The sequence below is a fragment of the Ctenocephalides felis genome, unplaced genomic scaffold, assembly GCF_003426905.1.
Source record: "Ctenocephalides felis isolate EL2017-DRISC unplaced genomic scaffold, ASM342690v1 CF-g0.4_SCAFFOLD_01604, whole genome shotgun sequence".
Taxonomy (NCBI): domain Eukaryota; kingdom Metazoa; phylum Arthropoda; class Insecta; order Siphonaptera; family Pulicidae; genus Ctenocephalides; species Ctenocephalides felis.
Window position 1 is genome coordinate 53472907 of NW_020537758.1, and position 13006 is coordinate 53485912.

The 13006-nt window shown below is 28.9% G+C and overlaps 1 protein-coding gene across 1 annotated transcript; it reads left to right on the forward strand.

The window, feature by feature from the left end:
* The first annotated feature begins 1325 nt into the window (after positions 1-1325).
* On the forward strand, positions 1326-5426 carry LOC113374010. Its single transcript, XM_026614263.1, has 3 exons — positions 1326-1483; positions 2130-2253; positions 5187-5426. The coding sequence occupies exons 1-3, from the start codon at positions 1387-1389 to the stop codon at positions 5326-5328; spliced, it is 363 nt and encodes a 120-aa protein (XP_026470048.1). The 5' UTR covers positions 1326-1386; the 3' UTR covers positions 5329-5426.
* Positions 5427-13006: the final 7580 nt, after the last annotated feature.

The window sequence follows — 13006 nt, forward strand, 5'->3', positions numbered from 1 at the left end:
CTCATTTCATTTGAATCTTTATATAAGAAATGTGACAGTGATCATGTCATCCATAAAGTTTATGCCTTTATGTATATCTTCAATTCTCGAACCCTGTTATAAAAGAATCAATCCTGCTTACATAAGTACCATGTTGTACTAGGGTTACATGTAGTTTAAAATGAAGATTTTAAAATTCCCATGACTAAGATTTTTGAATTGGTAATAAAGCAATTTTCTAACTAATATAGATAAAGTTGCGGATGTTCCGACACACTTTTGTCAGTTTTATATTTTTCCAATTCAAATAATACACTATATTTACACTGCGCATCTACAACTTTGATGAGTTACACAAGTTAAAATATTAAAATAAGGTGTTTATAGTATATCTCAAAATTTTAGATCACGAAAAATATATCGATACATTTAAAAAGAGATAATGAGTGGGACATGGGATTATAAGCTTTGATCGTTAAACAAGAACAATGAAATATCATTAAATCATTCAATTTTTCTTAACGTGTTTTAAAGTAAAGGTTGAAAGTGTTCTATTTCATTCTTGCAGGTCGCTTTATTCTATTTATTGTTTATGTTTTTAGAAATGTTAAATATGAGTTTTATTGTATTCATACGTAATAATCTTCTTATTTTTATGTATCGTTATTGTAACAGTCAGTTATTATGTCATGTATCCATGACAGTTTTTTGATGGAATTGGTGTCGAACTTATGCTTTAGCTAAGATGCATTAGCTAAATGACATAATCTACATTTTTCTTGCTCATACAAACATTTTTGATTGTAATTACTTTAAACAAATATAACAACTATGAATGTTAAAATAGAAGCTTACGTTTCTCAAACGGCTCAACATTTTTAGATTTTTTTGGGGGTGACTAATCTTTATCTTTATTGTATTACGACGTAACCGACGTAAATCTAGTGACATTCCGAAAATCAACATGGTTTTTGGTTGAAAGTTAATTTCTGCCAGCATAAAATCAAAGATACATATCTATATACTCATGAAAAGACGGTCTCGGCCAATCCCATCAACTCGGTGCTAAAATAAATGCTGTACGTGTACTATAACAAAACGAAAAGAATCAAACATTTAAATTTGTATATTTAGTAAAACAATGTATATAATAAAAACATGTTAATCTCCTTTTTTCTGCCGGCTCTCTTTTTATATGAAATTCTGAGACAAAACGATCATCAATAAAAACCAACGTAACGCCTCGCGGCACGCGTTTCGATCTTATATAGACCCTCGGTTCAGCGATACAAAATAACACTTGTGATTCGTCAAGCAAAGTGATTAGCTCACAGGAAAAAATAATATTATAATATATAATATTTTAGTTGTTTATAAAAAAAGTTTATTTAATACAAAACTAGCAATATGGTTTCGCAATTAACAATTGTCTTGTTGATCGTTGTGGTGTCTTGCAATGTTGCACTTGGAGCAGTCTTTAGAACAGCACCAACAATTCATGAAGGTAATAATATTTAAATAATGAACTTAATATTTAGATTTACTAAAATAACTGCATATACTTATCATTTTGACAATGCAAAGATTATTTAATAATAGAAATAGTGACCCTACAAATCTTCATATTGAATCTCAATTGATATACTCAAATTAAAGATTATTTGATATGTTGTAAGGCAAATTAAATAAAATAAAACCTAAATTTATCTGAACCGATGCACGGAAATATAAAATAGAATGTAGTTAACATATTGCATTTGTTAAATATATAATAATATAAAAATAGTAAATTTATATTAAAATTTTATTTTTATTAATGTTGAAGACAACTATTTACTACTGAAGTTTTAAATACTAAGTTGTTATTCTTTTTGTTATATTATGCACGTGGTTACCTCCGCCAGAAATGAACATAGTAGCTAAAAATCTGTAATAGTTAAATACAGTTTAGAAATTCATCATAATAATTCAACAAATAAAATATGGTTATAAATTTAGCAACACATTGAATTTTAAACAATTTTTTAAAGACCCTTATTAATTGTTAAATGCTAATGGTGTATTTTTGTAAGAATTCTACATTTATAATTAACATTTAACGCTTCGTCTATTTTTGGATATAAGTATTTAATTATATTTTTTAATAACAGATCATCCTGAAAAATGCTTCTACAAGCCAACAAATTCTTTCTACAGTCCAGGAGAATCATTTAGAGCACCAAACCAATGTGTGCTTCTAACATGCACACAGGATTATAGTTTTGCCGGATCAGGGTAAATATATAATTTATTTTTTTTATATCTAATAAAAACAATTATTTTTTTAATGGTTTTCAAAGTATCTACCTTTTTGAGCTCTATATCTAATTTATTTTATCATATCGATCAATTTTTTGATTACGTGTGTCAAACTATTAATAATAGTTAGATGATTATTTAACATATCGTGCAGATTATTTATTATATGCTTAATCAATATTGAATTTTATATGGTATTGGTGTATATGACCAATGCATTTAATTATGATTAGCAATTCGTTTATAACACGTAACTATTCATAAAAGTTAGAACTATTGTTGATAGACAATAATTTAACACATCATGCAAATTATTAATTATGTCTGGTGATAATAATACCGTTCATATGTTCAATTTTATATGTGCAATTTATTTAATTATAATAATTAATTTGTTGATTATATTTCTAACCATATTGATTATTTGACACATCATGCATCACATATAATTACTTATTATATATAGTAGCCATAATAGTACTTGATATCTTATTATTAAATTCTGACATGCTTCTTTGTAATGATTATTTTTTATATAAAAGAAATTTGATATCAGGCAAAATAAAAATTATTCGAAGACTATTACAGATTAATATTAGATAGAAACAATCAGTATCTACTTCTCCGTCACGTGTTTGAACTTTTGATTAAGAATTTCAATCCGCATAACTTCGCCAAACATAAATTTTCAAAAAAATTGTTTACATTAATATAAAAATTTGCATAATCGTTTTATTTATCATACACTTCAGATACTTGTTCTGAATTCTGCGAATAGTTTCTAAATATACACGTCAAAAAATATTCACGGATCTACTTAGATTTTTGCATAATCAGCGCCGGCGAGCTATTAAATTTGCCAATACACCAGTTTTATGGCACGCAGACAAAAATAAAATCACATTCTCGTTTTGTAAACAAAACTTTCAGATTTAGTTCTGACGTCTTCAGTCGACGTCGAAATCATAAATTTTGATGATGTATATGATAATTATTAAACTTTTTTAGTTTGTTTTATAATTTTATAGTCATAATGATATCTTCAATTCTTGCTATAGAAAACTAGTAGCTGAAATTTTTTGAACAAGGAACAGAACTAAGATTCTTTGAGCTGTGTTTGCTAATTCTTATTAATAATCTGTTAGCTTCTATGGGAAGACAACCCAGTGGTACACCGCACTTCTTTTCTACTGCATATGGGATATGTAATGATAATAGTGCTAATTTGTATGTATTGCAGCAAATAGCGATTTTCAATTTTTTTCGCACAGCCTGCAAAAGGCAATTTTCATATGAGATTATATTTGAGATCAAAATCTTTAATTGGTAATTTGATATAGTGCTGCTTAATATGGAGCTCGTCTAAGGTTGGAATGAAAATCCGAGACTGATTTATGTTTCTTGTTTATTTTGAGATTTTTAACCTCAAGTAGTAATTTGATGTCATTCTGCTTGATATCTTGCATAGTTGGGATAGAACCCGTAACTCTTTTGTGACCACGGCTGGCAATTTGCAAATTTTTGGACTATCTAAGATTAAATTAAATGAGTTAAACATGTAGTTTAACAAAATGAAGCAACATATCGTAAGAAAGGTGATAGTGAGAGTCAAATTGATTTGAACGTTTACCTTGATATGCTTTACTTTCTTCTGAAATAATACCTACCATCCTGAAAGAGTTAGTCGAACATCTTATTCATTCATTGAAAGACCATGAATAATTAAACAATTAATTGAAACGATTATCATGTGAGGCTGGAACATATGTGGAAGCATCACAGTCATGCATTTTTCTTTATTTTTTTCAGACTTTTCTTATATTACAATTGAAATACCCTTGTAATTTTTGTAGAGTTCGTTTCTCTGATTTGTACAGAACTTTAAATGTAGGGATATATTGTTCATTTATAATACTATAAAATAATTTCTGGCAAATAAAATAAATGAATAGCTAAGTATCTTCACACAATTTTATAATTTGTGCTATTTTTCCAAAAATATTCGTATACGCACCGATTTGTCGATTGAATTTTATTTATATGTTTAATATAATTTATACTGTACAAACTGTACCAATTCACTCGATGCTTTGTTATTGTTTCAATTAAAAATTTGAACATTAATGTATTATTAACTTCTAGTAGGGTAAGTTATATTAATCGCAATAAATCGAAAATAAACATTTTTAAAGGTTTCTGAAAATTTTGGCATACCTTAGAAAAAATTGATGTATGTGTGTACGGATATAAATTTTCGTCCACGATTTCGGGAACACCGATCAACCGATTTGAATAATTCAAAAAACATTCGATTCGTATTGATAAGGAAAAGTGCTGATCAGTTTTTGCTGAAGGCAGGTGTAGCCATTCCGAAGATACCAAAAAGGGGGCAAAAAGTGCCAAAAACTAAGAATTTTAAGAGAACGGACTGTCCGATTTTGATAATTCAAAAAACATTTTACTTGTATTGACAAGATGAACTGAATTTCTGGTTAGGTAGGTCTAGCGGTTATGGACCCTCAATAAAAATAAGTTAGAAAATGCCTTTTTGCGGTCAAAATTGGTCATTAAACATATGCACATCAAATTATCAGATATTTTATAAAGATTTTAATAATGTGTACATATTTTGTGTAAATTTTTTGGCTTCCGTACCAAGATTTCTAATTACGGTACGGAAAGTTCCAGCAATTTGCTTTAAGGCACGATGACATGCACCCCACTAATTGTCATATATAATTATAGTATATTAAGAAGGTGTTAAATTTAGGGTTATAGGTGTTTATTATACACGCATTATAAAAACACAGACACAGATACATAAAAATACATGAATTTATATATATATGTAGATATATTGACACTTAGTATCTATCATGTTTAATAACTTGTATTTTTGCTTGTTACAGATGCGGGTCCATCGGCGCCTCCGACGAGTTCGAAATAGTTCCCGTTGACCTCAGCAAACCTTACCCAGATTGTTGTCCGACCATAAGACGCAAACAAGAATTCAATCACATAGATTTGGACACGAACGACATAGAAATTTAACTGCGTTTTTGCCAAAATTAAAATAAGATATGTTTGTTCGTGTAAATACTCTGCTGTGATCTGTTGATGCGTCGATGTTATGAATATTTTGTTAATTTATGCACTGAATAATTTATTACTAGTCTATAAAGATACTATTTATATGTTTTTAGATTTAATATTTATATGAAATAATATAATTCTTCTGAAAATTACTTGTTGTTTTGTTTCATTATGGATTGTTGTTTGCGAAAATATTAGAATAAGCAGTAAATTGCTCTCATCGGAACGTCATAATTTTAAAATATTTCTATATTATAATCACTACTGTAATCCTGCTAGATTATGTGATTCATGCTATATTATGATAATGTGATTATATTTTTAACACTGCAAATTGTACTAAAACCCAATATCTTTTACTAACCAGTTGAAAGTAGCATTTTGCCTAAGGCAAGTTGCATGAACTTAATCAACCGAAATTTTGACTTAGATATTCGGATAAAATTTTCAACTATTTATTTAAAAAATAAAGTTTTATTTGTTTTAAATTAAATCTTATAATTACGATTTCCAATTGAATTTTCTGAAACACATATAAAAAATTATCTGTAATTACATTAATTATATTGCACAGACACGTGCTTATATGTCCTAAAATTGTAGTTCATTATTCCACATTTTAACGAATTGACAATGTTCGAATTATCACCACACAAAAGCAACTTTTGACCCAATTTTGATGAATTTTCGAAATTATACTACTTGCCGTAGGGTCGTAATATTTCAGTATGTTCTATAAGACCATGATATCTATCGTGAAAAAAAGTTTCCCAAAAATCGGCAAAAAAAATTTCAACAGTTAATTACAAGAAAATGGGTTGGTTGATCTTTACGAAAAACTAATCATTTCTAAGCAATATCTTTCGAACAGTTTTTAAATTTTTAAAATCGATTTATGATTGTGTGCTAAAATGTGAAGAAATGGTCTTACACTTTCTTGCTAATTACAAAGAAACGACTCGGCCGGTTGTCGCAAAAAACTGATAAACGATAGTCCTTATAGAGATAATCGAATGGCTTTTAAATTTTTGAAATCGATTTAAGCGTTTTGCAGCAAACGTCGATGAAAGGTCTAATTTTGACAAACGCCGAAAAAACGTCATTAATTTTGACGCATTTTTAAAATTAAACGATTTGTCGTAGGGTCGTAATATTTCAATATGGTCTAGAAGACCATGAAAATCATCGAATTTTTTTTCAACAGTTAATTATACGAAATTGTGCTAGCAAATCTTTACCAAAAACTGGTCAGGTCCATTCCCAACTAATATCTTTCGATCGGTTTTTTGAATTTTGAAAATCGATTTAGAACTGCGTTATAAAACATAGACGATTTTTTTTTACTTTTCTGTTATTTACAAAGAAACGTCTTGTCTGATCGACGCGCCAAATTGATAAACGCTAGTTCTCATCGTGACACACAAATGGCTTTTAAATTTTTGAAATCGCTCCAGCTATTTTTGACAAAACGTCGATTTACGGCGAAAAATCTGTTCACGCACACACACCTACACACACAAACTTTTTCCAAATTTGGCCTCATTCGATTCAGAATGGCTTGAAGCGCCGAGAAAACATAAAATTAGCGAATCGGATTTTTTGATAAAAATATAAACATCTTCTTCGGGAAGTTAATAATTCTAATTAATTCATCAAGTATGATTATCATTTGATTAAAGACAGCAGTTAATACTTGCCAAAGTCCAAATCAAAAATTTTATTGATAATATGCTAATAAGAAATCCCTTCAGCGAACGCAAGTAAACTTTCATAGAAGTCCAGAATTGACTTTCGAGTGAAAATAAATTTGTCGAATATGCATGTTCCGTCAAGTAGCAAAGTCTAACATAAAACAATAGGCTTCGGGATCTCGTTTGTAGTCTACTGATTGAGTTACACTTAATGTACTTAAGACAGTTTGTGTTGACTTTCGACAAAGCAGATTTACGCCCGAGTTTGTATATAATTGATTATATCGAATGGCGTAGGATTTGGTGTTTGAATTCATTAACGACCCACGGTGGAGCCGAATGAGACGAGAACATGTTGGAGAGCCAAACAAGGGAATGTATGTTTGTAATTGAAATAATTACTTGTGGATTATGTCAAGGAGTAACCTATGTTTGAATCATGATTTGTGTCATTAGTTATTAATATAAATTACTATTGAATCAATAAGCAATTGCTTTGTAGAACGCTGCGAAACACTTATTTTATACTCACTTCTCGACATGTGTAAATACTCCACTAAAATCGAAATCAGTATATTAATTTTACTTCCCGTACGGTAAGTTATTGTAATGGGCCGAAAATCGAAATTGAAAATTTTTACATTTCTCGACGTTTTGAAGGTTTCTGAACATTTTCGCATACTTCAGAAAAAATGGATGTGTGTGTGTGTATGTATGTATGGATACAATTTTTCGTCCACGTTTTCGGGCGTACGGATCAACCGATTTGAATGGTTCAAAAAACGTTCAAAGAACTTTCTGCTTGTCTTAACAACATAATTGATTTTGGAGAAAAAAAAAATTGTTTCAACTTTTTTTTCATTTTTTTTTTCAATTTTTTGTATATCGAAAATAATTCAGATTTTATTTTTAATTCTTACTAAAGTTCTAATATACTTTAAACAAATAATTTCAACTTTGCAATTCAGTTTATATAATTCTTATAAATATTAGACAATGTTATAATATTTATAATAATCTATATGAAAACTTTCAATATTCCTCGAATATTTCGTTACGCTACGGGAAGTTCCACCAATTAGCTTTAAGACACGATGCCATGCACCACTAGAAATGTAATAATATAGTAATCAAGAGACATGTAAATTGTTGCTACTGTAAACTTTATAGCAAAAAGGACTATTTACATGTACAAATTTTTAATTCGGCATTCTTATGTTTTTTGAACACTTATAATCTCTTCATAAAGTAAACCATAAACTTTAATTGATGACTTGAAATTATGCAAACTAGTATATAACGGTTCAACCAATTTTATTTATTCAATACAAGTAAAATATTTTTTGAAATGTTTCAGTCAATACAAGTAAAATGTTTTTTGAATTCTTGTAGTCGGACGCTCCGTTCTCTTAAAAACTTAGTTACCGTTTTTGGTACTTTTTGTCCCGTGTCTTCGAAACGGCTAGACCTGCCGATGTCAAAAACTGTTTGAATTGAATAGAATGTTTTGAAATGAAGAAATGGAGAACCCTGTAAAACTTTTTTGAACACTAAAAAAAAGAGATTTTAAAGAATTTTGAAATTAAAAGAAAATTGACTATTTGGAAAATTTGAATTTCATTTTATGTTTCAAATTTTTATTTATATTTTGAACTTTTCTGAAAATTATGAACTTTTGTCAAAGTAATCGTTCTGCGTGCTCGTTAAACTAATCAGCACGTCTTCTTATCAATACGAATCTTGAATACGTTTGATTTTTATTTACGTTTCATTGCATTTTTTGAATTATTTAAATTGGTTGATTCGTGTTCCCAAAATCGTCGACGGGAGTTCGTATCCGCACACACACACACATACATCAATTTTTTCTAAGTTATGACAAAATATTCAGAAACCTCTAAAACGTGAAGATATGAAAAAATTTTCATTTTCGATTTTCTGCGATTACAATAACTTACCCTACAGGAAGTTAAAAAATTACGTTGTTATGAAAGTGTGGCAAGCTAATAACCAACAATAAACAAAATCTAACGCCAACGCAAAAATTCATGCGTCTGAAGAAGCATTTTACGACGCCGTAGATTTTCTATCCTGGTTATTATTTTCGTCGCATACTATACCTAACAATAGTACTTTCTTTCGTGTTCTAGTACCGCTATTGCATTATGTATTTATAGGTAAATGCATACGTGTCTCATGATAGAGATCCACATAAAAGCTGTAATTTGAGTCGCGTTTCTATGGGCCCATTGTACCGGCGAGACTAGCCGGACGATGTCCGCATGCAATACCACGGACTCTATTCTCTCGCCTATACAAACTGATGAATTAACCATACAGGGCTGACATTACTGAAAATTCTAGTTCATTTTCAGCTCCAACAGATTGAATAATTTTTTTTAGTATTCTTCCACAAAATATTGATACATTGACAAATTTCATATCATACTCGTGATATTTATGAAAACTGTAAAAGTATCTAACTTTGGAATATAATTAAGAATTTGATTTTGACAATTTTTATTTCAACTTTATATAAACAATGAAAAAAAACAAAAACATAATAATTTTTTTTTTGGGTTATTGTTCATAGCAAACTATACACACAGTACATTCAGCTACTTTACAGGTAAATAAAAATAACACGATCTTTACTATCATTACCCCAGATGTCGACTATCCATCACTCTGATTGAGCTTGTGCCAATAAAGCATATTTGAGTGGAACGTGAGTAAAATTCTTTAACAAAAATCGAGTGTTTAGGTTTTTATTTATTAAACATTTTATTAGTGTAAAACTAGTACGTTGTATGATTATACATTTTTAATTGAACGCTGAAACAGTATAATACCACAGCACATTTTTTAGTAGAAAATTTTTGAAAATATTAAATTCATTGTTTAACTGTTCGACACATGATCTTAATTCTAGAAAACTTGGGACTTTATTTTTTACTGTAGTCCTTGAGACATTCTTTTTCACCGTGGTTATTCAGAGTTGCGGTTCAAAAGTTTACATGAAAAAAAATAATTAAAATTAACCACAATTACCAAACGGGTACAATTTAAGCAAAGTTTAGATTTGCGTAGAAGCTAATAAATTTCTAAAATGCATTTTTCAACGTCGCAAATAAAATATTTTTAACAAAAATCCGTCTTATTCCTTTTGTCGTCGTTTTCTCAGAAATGGCTGAACTAATCTTATAAATTCAAAATTCGATGAGACTTATTAATACTTGAGTTGGCTGGTGTTTCAAGACTAAGCAAAAACTGTTTATCCATCTATTTGTTATAAATTCTGAACCTATTTTCAAAATTCAAAACTATTCGAATGATGAGATTTTGGAATTGCGCAGATTAGTTTTTCACAAAGATCGATTAGTCATTTCTTTGTAATTATTTATTTTACGTTTTCATGGTCTAAAGCTAAACGATTTCCCAAAATATCATACAAAATGTGAGTTGAAGTATAAAAAATTCATTAAGGTTTAAAATAAGTAACGGCGCTTTTAGAACATACAAGCTGAATTAATTCCTAACAATTAATTCATTTATTATTTTCTTAAGTTTGTTTGAAACAAATTAATTTTAAATCGCATTTTTTGATTTTAAGTAAAATTTAAAAGTTTATTTTCAGAATAAACTGTTGAAAATTGTATTTAAACAGCTAAATTGCAGTTATTTTGATCTAATCGATAACTTACACATATTGCGAAGTTTTAAAACAAATTTAATAATCTTTATCAATCAATTTTAAACTAATTTATTTAAAAAAATTAATCAAACAATTCTGTCAACCTGAAATAGTATATAAAGCACTATTTCGATTTAGTTAAAACATCTTATTCCGACAGAATTAAACTTTCAATCTTATGAACACTAACATACTAAATAGAATTCGTACATATATGTGAAATATTTATTAATACACTTGTTATATTATTGGTAATAATATTAGTTATATTATCATTCGAAATTCATGAGTTACTGAAGTTTTTATCATAATCAAAACCCTGTTGGAAAACATTCAGCTAGCTGGAAATCCCAAACTCCCGAACGTAAACCAGGTTGCTGTATCTGCGGGTGGAAAAACCACTGATTTTGGTCCAATCGCGCAATTTACTGAACGAAGAATGGTGTGGAAACCACCTGGGCAGGTGTACAATGTGCACATGTTCAACGCTAATTAACCGATACGACATCACATACACCTAGCCATTAGACACACATATGAAATGCACACAGAGATTTTAAATAGTACTAAGGAATCGTGATGCAAAATCAGAGATTTAAATTCGTTCTCAACATTCCAAGGTATAAATTCTAGGTATAATAGGTAATAAACATTCGTTAATATGCAAAAAGTAGACAAGAAGTATTGCATATCAAATTTATTAATTAAACTTTCTTTCTTTTCTCTATGATATAATGCACAGTTTTAATAATTGGATTTCAATAATAATTTTGACCATAAATTTGCACCTAAGTAGTTCGTACGTATGATCTCTTATATAACTACATTTTATTATTTCAGTATCATATTTCTAAACACAAACGAATTTGCTTTATTATTTCCTTAATCTCATTTATTTATTCAATATTATTACAATATACAATAGAGAACCAAAACGACGTATATTAATTTAAGTTTATGTACTCTTAGTTGTTTGAATTTCTTTAGAATAATTTTTATTTATTGCAATGATTAATATTTATTATTAGGTTTACGTATGTATATTAAAAATATGGTTAACAAAATCGTGGTCGGTAACAAAATAATGGTATTAAAATCATCATAAATTCTTATTTATTTATTTGTTCAGATTTATTTTATTGAACAGCAATCAGAATCTAATAGTTCTATAAGCTGTTGGGCTAATTTTTACTTAGTATTAGTATATTTGACAGATGGCCATTCTATCAATTGTCACATCTCTGTACGATATATTAGTATTACAATTTGTGTAACAGGGCGAATATTTTATTGATGCAGCAATGCCGAGTGAGGGCTATTTTCACTTGGAAAGACATTTTTCTCTATATTTCTAAGTGCAAATCGTTGTCACTGCTGCCTGACTTCAGGCTGCTCGAAGTGGATGTCGAACCCGGGACCTCTAAATCAAGTCCCGTCGCTCTTAACCGCTTACCTTCTGGCGAGTCCTGTTCAGGAATAAATATTTATTTTGGTAGATATAAAATACTTTTCCGAGTTTGGGATTTTGTTTGTCTGAGTTATAAAATTTCAGGGTCGTGAGTTCGAATCTCGAATGTTTCCAATTGAAAATAGGAAATTTCTCACATTATTCTTCCCTGAATCGATTTGGAGTTTTTTTAAACTCACAGATCTGTCCCTAGAGCAGTACTACCCATTATTCATTAAAATGATAAATATCATAATATCCATATTTTTTATAATAAGTAACAAATGTTAAACTAATTCATATATGTATCTATTTCAAAATAAAATATTATGTATATCACTTATATTAGTAATTTATTATTTTCAATGCTATTCTCGAATATAGTACATCGTCGTAGTAGAGAACATCCAACCGTTGTTTTGATGTTTAAATGTTTTGAATTTTTTTTTTTTTTGAAAATTGCAATAGTTTTATATTAAATAGTTATTAGAAATATATATATCTGTCATATGTTATATTTTTGAAAATCTTTCGATTTATCAAAAAAAAGTACATTTATCTAACACTCCTTGTAGATTAAAAATATCGAGTAATTTGTTTTCGCACATAACCGTATACAACACTAGTTTCTCAAGATTCTTTTAAAAGTAATTTTTTGTGGATCTGGGCAATCTCCCTGAAATAGTGTTTACCAGTGTCTAGCAGTACCATGAATGCGACTCAATCAACGCTCAGATTCACAGCAAAGTAACCCAGTTGAATTTCTCACTATATATGAATGTTTCAGATACAAATAAAATTTGC